The sequence below is a fragment of the Mustela putorius genome, unplaced genomic scaffold (assembly GCF_011764305.1).
Source record: "Mustela putorius furo isolate JIRA1106 unplaced genomic scaffold, ASM1176430v1.1 tig00003942_pilon_pilon_pilon, whole genome shotgun sequence".
NCBI classification, from domain to species: Eukaryota; Metazoa; Chordata; class Mammalia; order Carnivora; family Mustelidae; genus Mustela; species Mustela putorius.
The window spans coordinates 3,286,323-3,305,328 of record NW_025422087.1 but is presented as its reverse complement, the minus strand read 5'-3'; the positions used below and the strand labels follow the sequence as shown (position 1 = coordinate 3,305,328).

At 38.3% G+C, this 19,006-nt stretch overlaps 1 protein-coding gene and 1 long non-coding RNA gene across 9 annotated transcripts in view; one reads left to right on the top strand and one right to left on the bottom strand.

Annotated features, from left to right (window-relative positions):
- The window catches only part of PAN3 (poly(A) specific ribonuclease subunit PAN3), a 137,546-nt gene extending 135,347 nt beyond the window's left edge, over positions 1-2,199 (bottom strand). For 5 of the 6 annotated variants that reach the window (XM_045069625.1, XM_045069626.1, XM_045069627.1 and 2 more), the window contains exon 1: positions 1,347-1,776. In XM_045069625.1, coding sequence (XP_044925560.1) covers positions 1,347-1,776 — 430 coding nt within the window. Of the gene's footprint in view, positions 1-1,346; positions 1,777-2,013 lie in introns of those variants that run through there. The other variant, XM_013046997.2, reaches the window with a different exon arrangement.
- LOC123389030 lies at positions 1,765-18,567 on the top strand. Of its 3 annotated transcripts, XR_006603562.1 has the most exons (4): positions 2,261-2,497; positions 3,031-3,187; positions 16,190-16,275; positions 18,314-18,567. It is a non-coding gene; the product is annotated as an uncharacterized LOC123389030 (long non-coding RNA). The 3 variants fall into 3 exon arrangements; XR_006603561.1 differs by lacking the exons at positions 2,261-2,497; positions 18,314-18,567 and adding an exon at positions 1,765-1,890 and having other exon boundaries at positions 16,190-16,357; XR_006603560.1 differs by lacking the exon at positions 18,314-18,567 and having other exon boundaries at positions 2,269-2,497; positions 16,190-16,357.
- The last annotated feature ends 439 nt before the right edge of the window (positions 18,568-19,006 follow it).

The following is a 19,006-nucleotide window of genomic DNA, read 5'->3' as shown; positions in this document are numbered from 1 at the left end:
ATAAATTTCCACCAATAAAGTAACCATTTTTTACAAAACACTTTTAGTTACAAATTAATCTTCTGAGCACATCAATCTAGCCAAATACATGGGCATTAAAGTCAAGTCCATCACAGCAATCTTTTTTTTTAAAAAGCAAGTCTCTAGGAAAAGACTAAATAATCCTCAAAAAGCAAGTAACTGCTTAAAAAAAACAACAAAAAAAAAGAAAAAATGTATTAATGTCCAAGTTAAGTTGCCTATCAAATTATTTTAAGATCTAAAAACTGTTTAGAATGCCCAAGAAAGTAAGCTTTTCCCCCTTTTGGTTAAGAAATAGTCAATACGCTTAAAAAAAAAAAAAAAAAGAAAGAAAGAAAGTAGTCAATATACTGAGAAACAAAAAAGAAAAATCTGCCACCTGCTCTGCTTCTGTAAAATAGACTGCATTTACACTAATGATTGTAAACTCCACTCACTGAAAACTAAAAAGTTGAAAGGTAAGAGATAATGACAAGAGAAAAAGTAAAAAATACCAACAGCCTTAAGATATTCGAACTCTAGTGCTCAGTGGCACACAAATGAACGCTGCCCAGGACGTTTTCAAAGCTCCATGCTAAGAGTCCGCTTGATACCAAGTTGTATTACTCAGGATTCCTACTGATACCGGCAAACTGATGTTGGCTTCAGGAAGACTACGCTGAAATGCAAGTCTTCATAAATTCCCACGCTAAACTCTCGACTAAACCTAAACATAATATAAAAGCTGCTGTCCCTTCACTCCTAATCCTTAGAAAGCATTTCCTGCCTGGAAAATCTTTCTCCCACAGGCTTACACAAACTTTTTCCGTTCTTTCAACTTACTCCGGGAAGCCTTAAGCCCGCCCATCACCTCCCGCCCCCTACCCACACACACCCACTAGGGAACCTCAACACTCCTCAGACACCACTCCACACGGGCACGCAAAACACATGTGCCTGCAAACCCAGCCCCTTTCCACACCCCCCGGAAACGACACCCCCTTTCTCACACACCGCACGCCACAGCCCATCCCCCTTCCTCCCCGCCCCCACTCACAGCACCCCAGTCCACCCACCCACGTACCGGGGAACCCAGCCTCCCCTCGCTCCCCGGCTCGCCTAGGGCTGTGAGGAGGGGAAGCAGGAAGAAGGAAGGAGGGCTCAGGCCCGGCCTAGGCCTCTCAGACCGCCTAGGGAGGTGAAGGGGGGGCACCCGCCGGCAAAGCTCGTTGCAGGGCCTCATCCGGGCCCCCTCCGGCCCCAGGCCCTCGCTCCGCCGGCCCCAGGCCTTCGCTCCGCCGCCGAGCCCAGGCCGGGGCGGCCCTCCCTGCCCAGACCACACTCACTTGCCAGCCGCGGTCCATCGAGCACCCCGCTGCTGCCACCTCCGCCGGCTGCGGCTCCTGCACCCGGACCCCCTAGGTCCGGCTTCTTGGGCCCCGGAGGCGGCCCGGCTCCCCCGCCCGGGACCGCTCCGGGCGGAAAGGCGGCCACGGGCGCGCCCGCCAGAGCCAGAGGGACGCTGTTGCTATGGAGGCCGAGGCCCGGGGCAGCTCCGGCGGCCGGGTCCTCATGCAGGAACTGACACTCCTCCCCGTAGAAGCAAGTCTTATCCTTAGCGTAGTAGCGGCAGTACTTCAGCTTCACTCCCGCCGCCGCCCCGCCGGGGACACCCCCGACCCCCGGCGGGGCCACCACCGCCACTGCCGCCGCCAGCGAGGAGGAGGAAGGGGAGGCGGCGGCCGAGGGGGGCGGGAGGCCGCCGCCACTGTTCATGGCAACGCCGCAGCCTCGTCTTCCGCTGCCGCCCGAGGAGCCGCCACGGCCGCCGCCACCATAGACCGGGGAGGGAAGGAAGACGCTACCAGTGCCGGATAAAAGCCTGGGCGGGTGGGTCTGTCCCGCTGCGGGAGCCGGAGCCGCCCGGGGAGAGGGGGGGAGGGGAGAGGGGAGGGAGGAGGGGGTAGGAGGGAGGGGAGGGGAGGGGGAGAGTTGGGATTCTCTCTCACTCACTCTCTCGTTCTCTTTTCTTAAAGGGGCCGCGCGGGACGACGGGGTGGGCGCGCGGGCCCAGACGGGGCCTTCGAGGGCGCGGACTAGGGAAGGGGGAGCGGCAGCGGCGAACGGGCTGGGAGGGTGGAGAGCCGGTTTATTTTTAAATTCTGCCTCCACTCGCTCTCTCGCGCTCTGGTTCCTCCGAGTTGTTTATTCCATTTTCCTCTTCCTGAGAGGGCCGTCGCCGCTGCGCAGGCGCGCCGAGGCGCGGTGGCTTGTGGGTAGCGGGAGCGCGAGGGGATGCCTCGCTAGGCGTCCGGCCCCCGGGGCATCCGCGAGCGGGCCGGCCAATGGATGGGGTGTCCGCGGTGGCTTTCCCGGACGCAGATTAGGGTGGTGAAGTTCTCACGGGATGAATACCTTCCTTTTTTGTATATCCTCGTACTTATAAAGCCAGGCGTCCTTTTTGAATTGAAAAGACAAAATTAACAGAATGTAAACGGTCAGTTTGAGGGGCCGCACCTTAGCAAGGAGCTTAAGCCTTTGCTCTATTTGGAGAATAGTTCATCTGTTTGCCACACTTCCCCTACCTCTTTTCTCACTACCTTCCTCTTTTTCCTTCTCCTTGAAGGTGATGAGAGCTGCAGGACTGATTACCTTAAGTTCTGGGCCTCCTATCAAAAAACTGAGCCAAAAAAAGGCTGATTTGGACAAACCCCCTGCTCAGTGCAGCACCTGTTTTCTCTATTTATAATTACCGAAAGGCCTCAGTAAAATATGAAAAATAAGATGCCACCTGGGGACAACTATGCCTAGGCAGCCTCAGAACTTTTCATTTATAAATGTGCTAGATTGCTTTTCTCCAATCAGCCTAGTCTTGATTTGAAACTCATTTTTAAAAAGATAGCTTTTCCCTCAGCAAAATTAAATATTTTAATATTTAAATATTGCTGCGCTATATTTAAAAAAAAAAGTTTTTCCTTGCTATGAAGGGAAAAGTAATTTTAACATTTTCGTTTCTCTCCTCTGTAAAAGATTTTCTCAGAAGGCAGCATCACAGCTGTGAAGGGGGAATATTTGTCGACAGTATTTAAGGAATTGTGGCAAACAGAAGAGATCACAGAAGAGTGGATATAAGCAAGTGTACTACACTGAAAAAGGGGGAAAAGTGGATCCCATACATCACAAACTGGTAAGCCTGGTGATGCTCCTTAACTAAATTCAAAAATAACATTGTCTTCTGTCTTTTGTTTAAAAACACTTTAGTGTATTTATTTAGTCAGTAAATATTTATTAATGCCCATTATGTGTAGCAGGAACTGCTAGGACCTGGAGAAACAAAAGTAAACTAAATGCAGTCTTGTTTGAGTTCAAATGGATTGTTTATCCCTCTGGTTGCAGAGCCCCCCATAAAGTACACAGTGATAATAAGGCAGTGCTTTAAGTGCTAATCTTAACACATTGGCTATTAGAGAATATTAGAGATGTTAGACTTTCCGGAGAAAGTTGATAACATAATAGCAGAAGTTGAGAACATCTGCTTTGAATTCAGACCGTGAGCTAAGGCTTACTAGTTGTGTTTCTCTGGGTAAGTTGCTTTACTTCTCTGTGCCTTATTTGTAAAACAGATAATAGTATCTATTTGATAAAGTACAAACTACTGTATGTAAAGTGTCCCGTGCTTAGTAGGAATTCAGATTTTAGCTATTGCTATTAGTAGAATTGCTTCTAGTAGTAATCAGCATAGAAGGGTACAGAAAATAGCTTTACAGACGAAGCACACAGCTTGTGCAAAAGGCCTTGCAGTGAAAGAGAGCTTTCATTGTTAGAACAGTGATCACAAAAGTCTCTGTATGGCCTGTTAAAGGATTTAACTCTCCTTTTTTTTTTTTTTAAGATTTATTTATTTATTTATTTGACAGAGTGAGAGAGATTACAAGCAGGCAGAGGAGCAGGCAGGGGTGGGGGGGGCGCTGGGTAAGAGGGAGGGAAGCAGGCACCCCGCTGAGCAGAGAATCCCCTGTGGGGCTTGATCCCAGGACCCTAAACTCAAACCCCAGCCGGGAAGGCAGAGGCTTAACCCACCGAGCCACCCAGGCACCCCAGGATTTAACTCTTTCTTGAGGGCAATAGAAAGTTACTACAGGGGGTGCCTGAGTGGCTCAGTTGTTAAGCATCTGCCTTCAGCTCAGGTCATGTTCCCAGGATCCTGGGATTGAGTCCCACAGCGGGCTCCCTGCTCAGTGGGGAGCCTGCTTCTCCCTCTCACACTACTCCTGCTTGTGTTTCCTCTCTTGCTGTCTCTCCCTCTGTCAAATAAATAAATAAAATTTTCAAAAAAGAAAAGAAAGTTATTACAAGGTTTTAAAAAGTCCAAGTAAGAACATAATCAGATTTCCTTTTGGAGAAAAACATTTTAATTCTTATAAGAAACCTATGAGGAAAGTAATAAAGATGGGTTATCACCATTTTGTAGATGAACAAACTGAGTAAGGTCTGGATTTACACAGTTACCAACTTATAAGTTGCAAAGCCAATTTACAGAGAATTCTGATTATAAAATGTGCTCTTGGTTGAGGCGGGCACCCTGGGTGGCTCAGTCAGTTAAGCAACCAACTTGATTTTGACTCAGGTCATGACCTCAGGGACCTCAGCACCAAGTCTGCTTGTCCCACTCCCTCTGCTCCTCCTTTTGTGCTCTCTCTCTCAAATGAATAAATAAAATCTTTTTTTTCCTAAGTGCCCTTTCCATTATACATTTGCCATTCCTAAGTGAACATGTATGTTAATGGATTAGAAAGGAAAGTGGTATCTATAGTGGACAACGGAGGTTCATTAAATTCATGCCAAATTAAGCATATGATTCAAATAAACTGTTATTGAGAATCTGTGTGCCATGTATCAAGCAAGTTCTGTGCTAGGCTCTGATACATAAAAATGTGTAAAATACAGCCTGGGAATCATGAGGGGAAATGCCAAAGAGAAATCACCCCTCAGTACCCCGTTTGACAGAGTTTTCTATTAAATCACTGTGAACAAAATGGAGAAAAATAAACTAATATGCTATAGTTAGGTGACTTAAGTATCTTTAATCGGTCATGATCAAAATGTTGATAAAGCTGCCATTGGAACTAATCCCTTAAATCCATAGAGTATTGCTAAATTGATACATCTCAAATGGTCTTTACTATCTTCCTTTGGACTCTGTTCTCAACATTTTATGAAAAAATGTTATTCGCTGCCTAGATGGAGAAATATATAACATGTTTAGCAGATCTGTAACGTGTTATAAAACCAATGGGGATAGATAATGCAATTAATGACATTAGAATTTGTGCATGTCCATCAGCTGGAACAAAATGGACCAGTGCTAACAAAATGAAACCTGAATTAAATTGCAGGGAAACAGAGCAAACAGGCACTTTTTTTTTTTTTTTAAGATTTTATATATTTATTTGTTAGAGCACAAGCAGGGGGAGCTGCAGGCAGAAGGAGAAGCACGCTACCCACTGAGCAAGGAGCCCAATGCCGGACTGGATCCCAGGACCCCAGGATCGTGACCCAAGCCGAAGGCAGACACTTAACCAACTGAGCCAAGCCAACCAGGCACCCCACAAATAGGCACTTTAATATATTACTGATGATACCGCTTTTCCCCGTGCCCCCCCCAAAGCAAATGGGCAATATTTTTTCGAAACCCTTTAAAATGTATGTTACCTTTAAACTATTCTACTTGCAAATATGTCCTAAGAAAATAACTGTAAATAAGGAGTTTTATGCTCCCCTGTAATCATTGCAATATTTCATGTGAAAGCCAAAAAAAAGAAAGAGTTGCTAACGGTGTAAATTCTAAAACCAAGGAGAATGGTTAAATAGTCAACTATCCACTTGGAATATTATGCAGCCATTAAAAAGGCATCCATGCGGCACCTGGGTGGCTCAGTGGGTTAAGCCGTGCCTTTGGCTCAGGTCATGATCTCAGAGTCCTGGGATCGAGTCCCACATCGGGCTCTCTGCTCGGCAGGGAGCCTGCTTCCCTTCCTCTCTCCTGCCTCTCTGCCTACTTGTAATCTCTCTCTGTCAAATAAATAAAATCTTTAAAAAAAAAAAAGGCAGCCATGACAATATACAGTACTGCTTACAATACAATGTAAATATTTAACATGATACAAAATTGTATATGCTGTGTTATTATAATGATGTAAATAATAAAAAACCTAATAAAAATAACAATAAAGTAACTGCCTCAAAACATCAACAGTAGTTTTACTAAGGTGGTAAAATGACAGTAGTTTTTTCCTCTTTCCTCTTCTTCCCAAATTTGTATCATGAACATACATTATTTCTATAATAGAAAAATAAGCATTAAAATTTTATTATAATTTAATCTTAACCTTTTAATTCTAAGAAGTTAGTACCTGGATGTTTGTTAAATTGTTCTGTGTATTTTTGGTTTCATTTTATTTTCAAATAAATTAATTTTTTGAAGACAAGCTGGACACTCATTTGTTGCCCATTTCCTCAAATTTCCCAAAGTCACTGAACTAGTGCTCTTTACATTATTCATTTGCCAAAGTATATTTCTAGTTCAGTGTTTCCCAAAGTATATTTCACAGATGACTATTTCAACAGTGTATTAACTGCTTTTACACAAAGGAAAAGGTTCTAGTGTTGAGAAAGTTTGGGAAATGCCAAGTTAAACACTTTGTCTTTTTCAGATCCTTGAATATGTTGATAAGTTGTAATTCTGCAAAAGCAGGGTTTAATAAGCAGAATTTACCATAATTTTTTAACTTTTTTTTTAACTTATGGAGTCAGTGTTCCTCAAATACACTTTGAGGAACACTGGCCCAGTCACCTACCTGCTCTTTTTATTTTTTTTTTAAGATTTTATTTATTTATTTGTGAGAGAGAGCAAAAGAGTGAGCACAGGCAGGCAGAGGCAGAGGGAGAAGCAGGCTTCCCCGCCAAGCAAGGAGCCCGATGTGGGACTCGATCCCAAGACGCTGGGATCATGACCTGAGCCGAAGGCAGCCACTTAACCAACTGAGCCACCCAGGCGTCCCAGTCAACTGCTTTCTCACTGTCCTTGTATAACCTATTTTAAAATGTGTCTGCATTCTTCAGTCCCCCAAACCCTGCCCTTCCAACCCTTCTACCTTGCTTTCTACTTCATGGGGCCATAAAAAGAAAACACGGCCTATGTCCTTAGAACAGGAGTCCGTTCCTCCCATCTAGTTCCTCCCATCTAGGACTAATCCGTTCACTCGTGCACCAGACTTCTTAACATTTCCTCAGGGATCTAGTGTTCTCCATCCAGTATCTTTTCTGACTCTTCTAGAATGTGAATATGTAAAGTCTCACACTGCAATAATGTGTAAGGCATCCATTCCTTTCTATTGTGAGCCTTTTGAAATCTGAAACAAAAATGTTTCTGTTTCTGTTTTTAAAAATACCAGAAAGAAACAGTGCTGGTAGGAGGGCTAACTACTACAGCTATTTTGGAGGGCAATTTGGCAAGATTTGTAAAATTTTCAAATATCCATTCCCAAGACCCAACAATGCCACTGTTGATATCTCCCTTAGAAAAAACCTTTTGTGCTTAAGGAGGCATGCTTCACAATGTTCATTTGAAGCATTGTTGATAAAAGTGAAATCAGAAATAACCTAAATGTTCATAAATATAGAGCTAGACCTATGTGTGCCATTACACACCAAGAGGTGTTATTGAATGAAAAAAAAAAAAAAACCACAAAACAGGTAGATATGGAATGTAGTACCTTTTATCTAAAATAAAATTTATTTCCTACAATGATACATATAACTGTGCACAGAAAGGACGAACCATAAACATTACATTGCTATCAGGATGGACATCAGGAGCAGTGGTGAAAGGGGATTTAGCTTTATCTTTGATATTTCAGATTTTACAAGTATATATGCCTGCTTCAGTAATTAAAATTTGATTTTAAAGGAAGAAAATCCTCTCTCCATTGGTTTCCTTCTTTTGTCCTAACTTCTCTTCACAGGCAATTTATTTGAATCATCCTTTCATAACCAGTCTCTGCATCTCCATTCATCCTTTAATCGAGAATAATCAGACATTGCCCTTGCTTTGTTTTGTTGTTTTGCTTTGCTTTGTTTTTTGGCTTTTTTAAAAATTGCCCTTGCTTTGTTAAAGTATTTTTTTAACTAGGGCCACTGCTGATATTCATTAGTAAATTTATTAGTTACTTTTCAGCCATTTTATGCTTCCTCTGTAATATTCAACAGTAATAACCATTTTTGTAGCACTCCCCACACAGCTTGCAGTCACCCCTTTCTGGTTTTTCTTCCTCATCTTTTTGCCTCTGCCTCTGCCATTCAGTGCTGCCCGCATGGTACGTCTTGTAGAAATACTTAAAAATGCATTTCAAGGCATTAATGTATTAAAACTTAATACAATGCATAGGACATCCTCTGAAGCTTAAGCTTGTGTGGTGAACACAAAATGTTTATGTTTATGAGACACAAAAGTGCACTGGATTTGAAATTAAAATAAGTGATTTGAAATCTTGTTTTTACTACTTTAGACTCATGTGGCTTTTAGCAAGTCTCTTAACCTCTCTTAGCTTCAGTTTCTTAATTTTGAAAATGGAGATGATACCTACTTTATGGGGCTGTCTTGAGGATTGAATCTCTTTGCCACTAAGTAAACAAAGTTTCTATTTCTAAAATAATTGTAACCACCTTCCTGTGTAGAAGGCATTTTACTTCTCCCAACTTTGTATCTTATTGCCTTTAATATTACTTCTTCAGGCACTCTCCTTCATACATTTTTCTTCTTAGATGATGAGGAAGTTGACAATTACTGTAATGATGCCTCGAATTCCACAGCTTTTCACGGCTTAAAGAGCAGTCAGGCATAGTTTTCATCTCTCCTCCCAACTATCCTGTGAAACAGTTAAAATGCAAATGTTATTTTAATATTGGGAGCCTGAGACTTTAAAAAGATCTCTAAGGTTCTATGCCTTGCCCCAAAATAGTCCGCTTAGACTGTAAAATCTTGTATTTTATCATCTTTCTCCTAATCTATAAACATTTCAGTAGGGTTTGTGTCCTCTCATTCTGGATTTTCTTACTGTTGCCTTTAGTTCACCTTGAGATTAATATAGTTCCTCCTTACCCTTCATTAAAATGCACCAAATTCATACTTCATTCCATTGGATACTCAATTAAGATAGCCCTCAAGCAAGTCTGGGGTTTTGAAGCCCATAATTACATACTAATACAGAGGGAGGTAACTTCCAAAATTATTTACGTGTGCTTTAATGGTAGTATTTAAAAATGCAGCAATATTCCCATTTCTGGATGGAAGAACTGTGAGGTACGATGAAATAATGAGATTTTTTTTCTCCTTCACCTGATAATCTAAGTGACCATTACTTCGCAACTTGTCACCTTGGTAAAAACAAGGCTTGTTCTAAGTGATACCATGTTTTTGAGATGTATTTATGCACCCTAATCACATTTCTAAAATATCATCATGGTAGCAAATTTTTGTTCTTTAAGGGAAGACCAGATTTTTGGAGATGACCCAAGTTTATCAGAGCCAGGTGTAATAAATGATAAAAATAACTGAACAGGGCCATGTCATTTTTTATTTAAAATAATGATGTCAATATAAATAAAACCAATATTCTTGTGTGGCTTAAAAGCTGACGCTGAAAATAATTTCCTAAAACAATGGCAAATTTATAAGTATGTAAGTGTATAATGTTCCCATGTAATTATAAAAAGTATTCTACAGGAAATGTGTTCATTTGATTTTATAGTCTAATGTGATTGCTTTTTGAAAAGTATCCTAGGACCTTATTTTTCACACATTTTGTATCTCCTCCAAAGTATTTTGTAGGCAACTGCCTCCTTCATAAGAGGGCTGTCTCTTTAAGAAATATTCATTCTTAAGTATCTTTTACTAAAAACAAATCTTCAGACAACTCCAAGTCATTTTCATGCTATGAAGACTATATCCAAAACTGCAAATAATCCATAAATCATATTTGCTTTGGAATATAGTGTGAGAATTATATTTTGTCTGGGTGGCCGGCCTCTAGCAACATTCCCCCAGTAGCAGATTGCTAAAAGCTAAAGCTGATGTTAATTTGTATTGAATACAAGTAATAGGGAAAACTTCACATTTTCTGAGTAGTTAGTGATAGTAGCCTGAGTTTAAAACATTCTCCATCAAGACAAATAACATGGAAACTACATGTAGATAAGGTTTTTTACTATTTTTGAGTCTCAGAAATGAACTGACTGCATTTATATCTATTTCTTCTATAGTTGCAAAATTGTGTGACCTCTTATGCTCTAAGTTCTAAGTTCTGCTCTATAATTCTATATAAGATTATTAGCAATTTCCTAGTGTTAATCTTGTTTTGACAAATTTCTGGTGCACTTAAAACAAAAGTCTGTTTGTGGCAGTTAGAAATAACTGATATGTTGGGGCACCTGCCCTGATGGCTCAGTTGGTCAAGCCTCCAACTCTGATCTCAGCTAAGGTCTTGATTTCATGGTAATGAGTTCAAGCCCCGAGTTGGGCTCCATGCTGGATGTAGAGCCTACTTAAAAACAAAAAACAGTTGATGTGTTGAAAAAAGATTGTAGTGTATCTGTGACCCTCCTTAGAAGAGGTAGTCTTTCATCAGCGTCATCGTACTTACATACTTGTATGCAGTATACAGATTTTAAGTCTTTGTGGTAATAAAAGCAATTTGCTACCTTCCTTTACAAGTTTTCAAAGAACTCCAAGACTCTCGTTCTATTCCTGTGTGAAGGCAAACATGAGTTTAACATTAGTTGTACCTCGGAAATAACCCTGATTATTAAAGGAAATCACTGTTAGCATCCATACAGCTACCACCAGCCCTACAGAAGTCGCTTCAATTTAGCAAAGCTCACTGCTACCATTTCTGTTGCTTAGACACCCCCTACTCCAGAAAGTCACTTCAACATTCCCATGTGTAATATGCCCATTATTATAATTTTCATTATATTTTTAGTTATATTAAATTTTTCTAAATAATTACTCTAAATTTTTAATTATATTTTATATGTATTTATTTTTATTTTTATTTTAGAAAGTATGTTATTTTAAATCTAATAGTGCTATATTAATCATTTATTTTACTATTGCAAAGATTAAATATTTGTTGTGCAAATTTTTTAGTTGATACTCTGATGAAAAGCTTTATATCAGGAGACTTGCTGAAAAAAATGTATATGTTAAAACAAGAATCTTAATAGGATATGCCATTAGTAAAATTAAAATGAAGCTCCTTGAAGCTAGGAACTTTGTCTTTAGCACAAGTCTACTCAAACCCCCTAGAGCAAGGATCTAGGTACTACAGTGTTTTTAGGATTTTTGATTGGCCTAAGTGAAAACAAAAACGAGTGAAAATATTAGCATGAGGTAAAGAAAAGTTAAGGCCAAAACATTAAGTGTGAAAAAGAGGAACATTCTGAAAAAATGAAAGGTGAACTCCACAAAATAATAATTATCGTAATAAACTTTCATATGCCAAATAATATTACTGAATGCCAAACTGCAAGAACACCTAGCAATACAGAACATGGTTTGAATCACACAAAAATCAACATGCACACACCTAATTATGATGTTAGAGTTTAATAAACCTCTTTCAGAACTTAACAGACAAAAAACCCAGGGGTATTTATATTTATAAATATTTTTATTTATTTTTATATATTTATATAATTATTTTATATTTATATTTATATTTATTTTATATTTATATTTATATATAACATATATTATATTAAATATATGTTAATATTTATATTATATTTATAGTCTATATATTCTATTATTGTATATTTTACATATAAAATATGAATATATAATAATATATAAGTAATAATAAATAAATAGTATTTATATAATATGTAAATTATAAATATATATTATATAAATATATGACATACAATAATATAATATAATTATATGATAATATAATATTTATAAATATTTATATTTATCTATTATATTTATAAATATAATATGTTACATATATAATAGTATTATGTAATTATATAATAATACTATATTTATATTATATTTATATATAAATATTATGTATATTTTTATATATTATATTAATAATATAATCAACTGGCTTATACTTAAGCCAAATAGAGAACTTTGTACCCAATTGCCAAAATATGTATTCTATTCATATAACTATGGAAGATTCACAAAAATTAAACATACCCTTGACCATAATATAAATCACAATACATTTCAAAAGATAGGGATTTTATAGGCTACATTTTCTGATTATAATCCAATATAACTACAAATCAATGCTAAAAAGAGGATAAGAAAGCCTACCTATTTGGAAATTAAAAAATGTTTTTCTGAATATTTCCAGGACCAACGAGAAAATAAAACTGAAATTACAAACATGCAAACACCAATGAAAAAAGTACATACTGCATCTTAAAGTCTAGAAAACACTGCTATACTAGGAAGAAATATATACATAGTCTTTTCTCTTTTTTTTAAGATTTTATTTATTTGACAGAGACACAGTGAGAGAGGGAATACAAGCAGGGGGAGTCAGAGAGTAGAAGCAGGCTCACAGCTGAGCAGGGAGCGTTATGCAGGGCTGGATCTCATGACCTGAGCAAAAGGTAGATGCTTAACGACTGAGCCACCCACATGCCCTGAGTGTATACATAGTCTTAAGTACTTTAATTATGAAAAAAGAATGAGGGGCACCTGGGTGGTTCACTTGGTTAAGTGTGGGACTCAAATTCGGCTCAGGTCATGATCTCTGCTTCATAGGATCCAACCCACCTCCCCACACCCACGGTTGGGCTCCATGCTCAATGAGGAGTTTGCCTCTCTGTTTTTCTCTCTCTTTCTCAAATAAATAAATAAATATTTTTAAAGATTTTTATTTATTTTTTGAAAGAGAGAGAGCTTATACAGTGGGGCAAAGGACAGAAAGAGAGGGAGAGGGACAAGCAGACTCTCCACTCAGTGGGGAATCTGATGCGGGGTTTGATCCCAGGACGCTGAGATCAAGACCTGAGCCAGAGTCAGACACTTAACTGAATGAGCCACTCAGGTGCCCCCAAAGACAATTCTTTTTTTTTTTTCTTTTAAGCATAGAATGTATTATTAGCCCCAGGGGTACAGATCTGTGAATCATCAGACTTATACACTTCAGAGCCTCATACATACCCTCCCCAATGTCCATAACCCAACCGCACTCTTCCTCCCCACCACCTACCACCCCCTCCCCTGCAACCCTCAGTTTGTTTTGTGATTAAATAGATTTTTTTTTTTTTTGACAGATCACAAGTAGGCAGAGAGACAGGCAGAGAGAGAGAGAGGAGGAAGCAGGCTCCCCACCGAACAGAGAGCTGGATGCAGGGCTCCATCCCAGGACCCTGGGATCATGACCTGAGCCGAAGGCAGAGGCTTTAACCCACTGAGCCACCCAGGTGCCCCTTGTGAGTAAATAAATAAATATTAAAAAAAAAAAAAGGGAATGAATAGTAACAAACTCATTCAAGGACAAAATGAACTGGGAGACAGGAGGAAAAGGAAATGTGTAATAAAGGAAAGATCGAAACTAAGGAAATAGAAAACATCGAAAGGTTTTAAACAGATGCACTCCTGGCAAGTCCAATGATAGCAAGAAAAAAGAAAAATAAGCATCATTATTATCTTCAAAACACATACAGGAAGGGGCGCCTGGGTGGCTCAGTGGGTTGGGCCGCTGCCTTCGGCTCGGGTCATGATCTCACCGTCCTGGGATCGAGTCCCGCATCCGGCTCTCTGCTCGGCAGGGAGCCTGCTTCCTCCTCTCTCTCTCTGCCTGCCTCTCTGCCTACTTGTAATCTCTCTCTGTCAAATAAATAAATAATCTTTAAAAAAAAAAAAACACACATACAGGAAATAACTACCAATCTATAATACAATGTCCAGTGAAAATAATCTTTAAAAATGAAGATGAGGGGCGCCTGGGTGGCTCAGTGGGTTAAAGCCTCTGCCTTCAGCTCAGGTCATGATCTCAGGGTCCTGGGATCGAGCCCTGCATCAGGCTCTCTGCTCAGCAGGGAACCTGCCCCCCCCAACCTGTCTCTCTACTTACTTGTGATCTCTCTCTGTCAAATAAATAAAATCTTTAAAAAAAATTTTTTTTAAATGAAGATGAAGGGGCACCTAGGTGGCTCATTTGTTGACAAAAATCAGACAATCAGTCTTGACAAAATGAGAAAATTAATCACTAGCAGACCCACACTAAAGGACTTTAGATGGATGGAATAAAAAGCAATAGGGTGAAATATATCGGTAAAAAATGAATATGGACAGTATAAAACAATAGCAATGACTTTGTGGGGTTTTAAATAGATGTGTAATTAAAAGATACAAAAATAACACATAACTCATAAGGGATCTTGGGGCACCTGGGTGGCTCAGTCAGTTAAGCTCAGGTCATGATCCCAGGGTCATGAGGTCAAGCGTCGAGTCCATGGAGCCAGCTTAAATTCTCTCACTCTCCCTCTCCCTCTGCCCCTTTACCTCCACTCATGCTCTCTCTTTCTCTCAAAAAAAAAATTGGAAAGTAGAAGTGGAATAAAATATTTCTAACACATAAAATAGGTAAAGGATTTGTAACCATTACGTATAAAGAATTCCCTCAAATCAGTAAGAAAATGATAGCCCAATAGAAAAATTAGTAAGAAATTGAACAGGCAACTCTCAAGAGGTGATATATAGTCACTAAGTATGAAAAGATTTTCAACAAATTAATAATCAGAATGAAAATTAAAACAAATGAATACTATAGCGTAGCTGACAAACTGGCTAAAAAGTGAAATACCAAATAAAAAGTGATAATACCAAATGCTGACAAGAATATGTAGTAGCCAGAATCTTTATATACTGCCATTGGGAGTTGAAATTGGTACAAGTATATTGGGAAATGGTTGCTGCTATGAACATGGGCCTTATTTATTAAAAATAAACACAAACACAGGTATTTAACTCTTATGTGAATTCCCAACAGAAATGCATTTATTTCTTTGCACCCACATGTGCCAAAAGCCATATAAATTATTCCTAAAAATATCATTTATTACAGGTTAATACTGAAAAAATACTAATGCCTATAAATCATAAAATGGATAATTATGGAATATGTTCATCCAGTAGAATACTATAGACTAAGAAAAATACATTAAGTATCAGGGCACTTGGGTGGCTCAGTTGGTTAAGTAGCCAACTCTTAATTTTGGCTCAGGTCATGATCTCAGGGTTGTGAGATCAAGCCCCATGTTAGGCCCCACACTCAGGGTGGAGCCTGCTTAAGATTCTGTCTCTCCCTCTCCCACTACCCACCCTCACATGCTATCTCTCTTAAAAAAAAAAATGCATTAACTATTGCTACATGCAACAATATGGATGGAGCTCATAAACATAATATCAAGAGAAAGATGCCAGGGAGTACATTCAAAAGAGTACCTTCTGTTTATATAAAAGTCTGGAAACAGGCACAACTGATCTGTAGTGTTTAAAGTTAGTATGGTGTCTATATTTAGGAAGGAGAGAGAAAGTTATTAGGCAGGAGACATGTACAGGACTTGTGAGATAATAGTGATGTTTTATTTTTTGACTTGGGTAGTGGTTATATGTGTTCACTATATGATAATTCATTGATCAGTAACACTTCTGAATTATTCACTTTTCTCTTTTTCTACATTGTTAAAGTATTTTTAGTAAATGATATAGTAGACAACATTAGGAATTTTAAAAGTGCTATGACAGTAGATATGGAAGAGATTGAAAGATTTTTATGTGCAGTAGAAACACATAGCGTAAAATTTTCCATTTTACCCTCTTGTAGCCATACAGTTGGGTAGTGTTAACTATATTCACCTTGTTACAAAACAGATCTCCAGACTTTTCATCTTGCAGAACTGTCTAACTTCTAAACAATTTCCCCTTTCCCCTGCCCCCAGCCCCTGGTAACCACCATTCCACTTTCCGTTTCTATGAATTTGACTATTTTAGATACCTCATATAAGTGGAATCATACAGCATCTCTTTCTTTGTGTCTGGCCTCCTTCATTTAGCATAATGTCCTCAAGGTTCATCCAAAATTTCTTTTCTTTTTAGCCTATATAATATCCATTCATCCGATGATGAATATCTGGATTGCTTCCACCTCCCAGCTATTGTGAATAGTGCTGCTGTGAACATAGGTGAGCAAATATCTCTTTGAAACACATGCTGCTTTTCTTTTGGATATTGGAACCAAAAGAGTTCCAGTTTCTCTGCATCCTCACTGACACTTTTTTTTAAAAAATAGTAATCATCCTAATACATGTGAAATGATATCTCATTGTGGTTTTGAGATTAAAAGTATATTCTCCGGGGCAGCTGGGTGGCTCGGTCGTTAAACATCTGCCTTTGGCTCAGGTCATGATCCCAGGATCCTGGGTTTGAGCCCCATATCAGGCTCCCTGCTTGGCGGGAAGCCTGCTTCTCCCTCTCCCATTCCCCCTGCTTATATTCCCTCTCTTGCTGTCTCTCTCTGTCAAATAAATAAAATATTTTTTTTTTTTTTTTAAAGATCTTATTTATTTGACAGAGAGAAGGAGGAGAAGCAGGGAGAACTGCAGGCAGAGGGAGAAACAGGCTCCCCACTGAGCAAGGAGCCCCATGCAGGACTTGATCCTAGGACCCTGGGATCTTGACCTGAGCCAAAGGCAGATTTTCAACTGACTGAGCCATGCATGCATCCCAATAAACAAAATCTTAAAAAAAAAAAAAAAAAAAAGGAAAGAAAGAAAGAAAAGAAAAAGAAAAAGTGAATTCTTTAAAATATATATATATAATCTTTTTTTCTATTTTCCTAACTTTTCTGAGCTTTAAACATCTTTATTGAGTTACAATTCACTTATTATACAATTCATCCATTTCCAGTATACAGTTCAGTGATTTTTAGTATAGTCACAGATTTGTGCATTATCACCACAATTTTAGAGATTTCCATCACCTCTAAGTAAAATCTTATACCCTTTAGTTTTCATTCCCCTGTGTCTGCCCCAGCCTTTAACAAATATTTTTGTACTCTCTGCCTCTATAGATTTTCTATAGACTTCCCTTTTCCAGAAATTTCAAAAGTATTTTTAAAGGAATGTAGTCTGAATGCTATGGCAGTGAAATTGAAAACCTAGAGGAAATGGGCTTTCAAAGCAAAATTTAAATTTTCAAAATTGACTCAGAAAGAGGTTGAAAACTCAGAAGATCAATAGCAATGGAATTAAAACATGACTTTGAAATATAACTTTTTAAAATATAAGCCAAATCCAAACGGTTTTGCCTCTGAATTTTATATAAGTTTCTAAGAACAGAAAATTCTCAAGGACTGTGCAATGCTAGAAAAAGAGAATATCCTGGTTCACTTTATGAAACTAAGATAACCTCACTACCCAAATATCCTTGTAAAGATATTGCTGAAATAAAGAAATTTATTGGCTAATTTCACTGTAGAATATGAACATAAATAACCTAGATAAAATATTTGCAAACTGAATCTATAAACATCTAAAATAATTTAGAATATGAGCAAGTTGAATGTAAAAGAATAATAAATCATGGCCAAGAATTGTTGCTGTAGAAATGAAAGGGTTGTTCTAGATTAGGAAATCTTTTAACAAATTAATTCTATCCACACATTAGATGACATTATATCAAAGGGTGAAAATAAATAATTAAAATTCCTCAGTTCTTTCATATGAGCTTTAAGTAAATTGGAAACAAAAGGAAACTATTTAAGGAGAATGTTATTTAAAAAATTAAGCATTTCATTAAAGTCATGTTTATTAAAATACGTAAAAAGACAAGGATGCTTGCTATCACCATTACTTGTTAATGTTTTTAGAGAGATTTTCCTGATAGTCAGAAAATAAAATCAACACTATTTATAAATGATGTGATTGCATGGATTGTATATATAGAAAATCTGAAAGTCATACTATCCAGTATGGTAGCCACTAATCACAGGTATCTACTGAGCACTTGAAATGTGGCTGGTCCAAGCTGTGCTACTGGGATAGGACAGATACTGGATTTTAAAGATGTCGTGTAAACAAACAAAAAAATATAAAACATCTAATTAGTAATTTTGCATATTCTGTTTTGAAATTATAGTTTTGAATATATTGAACTAAATAAAATATACTATTAAAACTGTTTTTACCTTTTTCCTTTTTATTTTTATAACTGGGCTACTAGGAAACTTCAAATTCTGTATGTGGCTTGCGTGACAGTTCTATTGGACAGCACTGCCTTTCTGTGTCTAATACCAATATAAATTAAGAAAAAATGTTAAAGTGGCTGAATATTAGAAAAATAGCTAAAAATAAATAACTTTTTCTCTTTAAGAACCAATTACAAATGGAACTAAAGATATTTCTACTTATGGGGCGCCTGGGTGGCTCAGTGGGTTAAGCCACTGCCTTCGGCTCAGGTCATGATCTCGGGGTCCTGGGATCGAGTCCCGCATCGGGCTCTCTGCTCAGCGGGGAGCCTGCTTCTCTCTATCTCTCTCTCTCTGCCTGCCTCTCCATCTGCTTGTGATTTCTCTCTGTCAAATAAATAAATAAAATCTTAAAAAAAATTTTTTTTAAAGATATTTCTACTTATATTAGTGGTAAAATTATAAACCATGTAAAAATAAATCTAACTAGAACACTGCAGGACTTCTATGAAGAGAGTTATTAGTAATTTATTGACAAGAAAAAGTATCTGAATAAACAAACTAACAGAAATGCCTGTGTGGGAATATGTCATATCATTAAACTCTAAATCCTTGAAAATTACATACATAAATCAAAATCCTCACAAGACGATGGGCTGTTAGGGGATTTGTTTGCTTGGTTGTCTGTGATATTTTACTCTTGTTTGGTATCTGAAGCCAAGAATTTA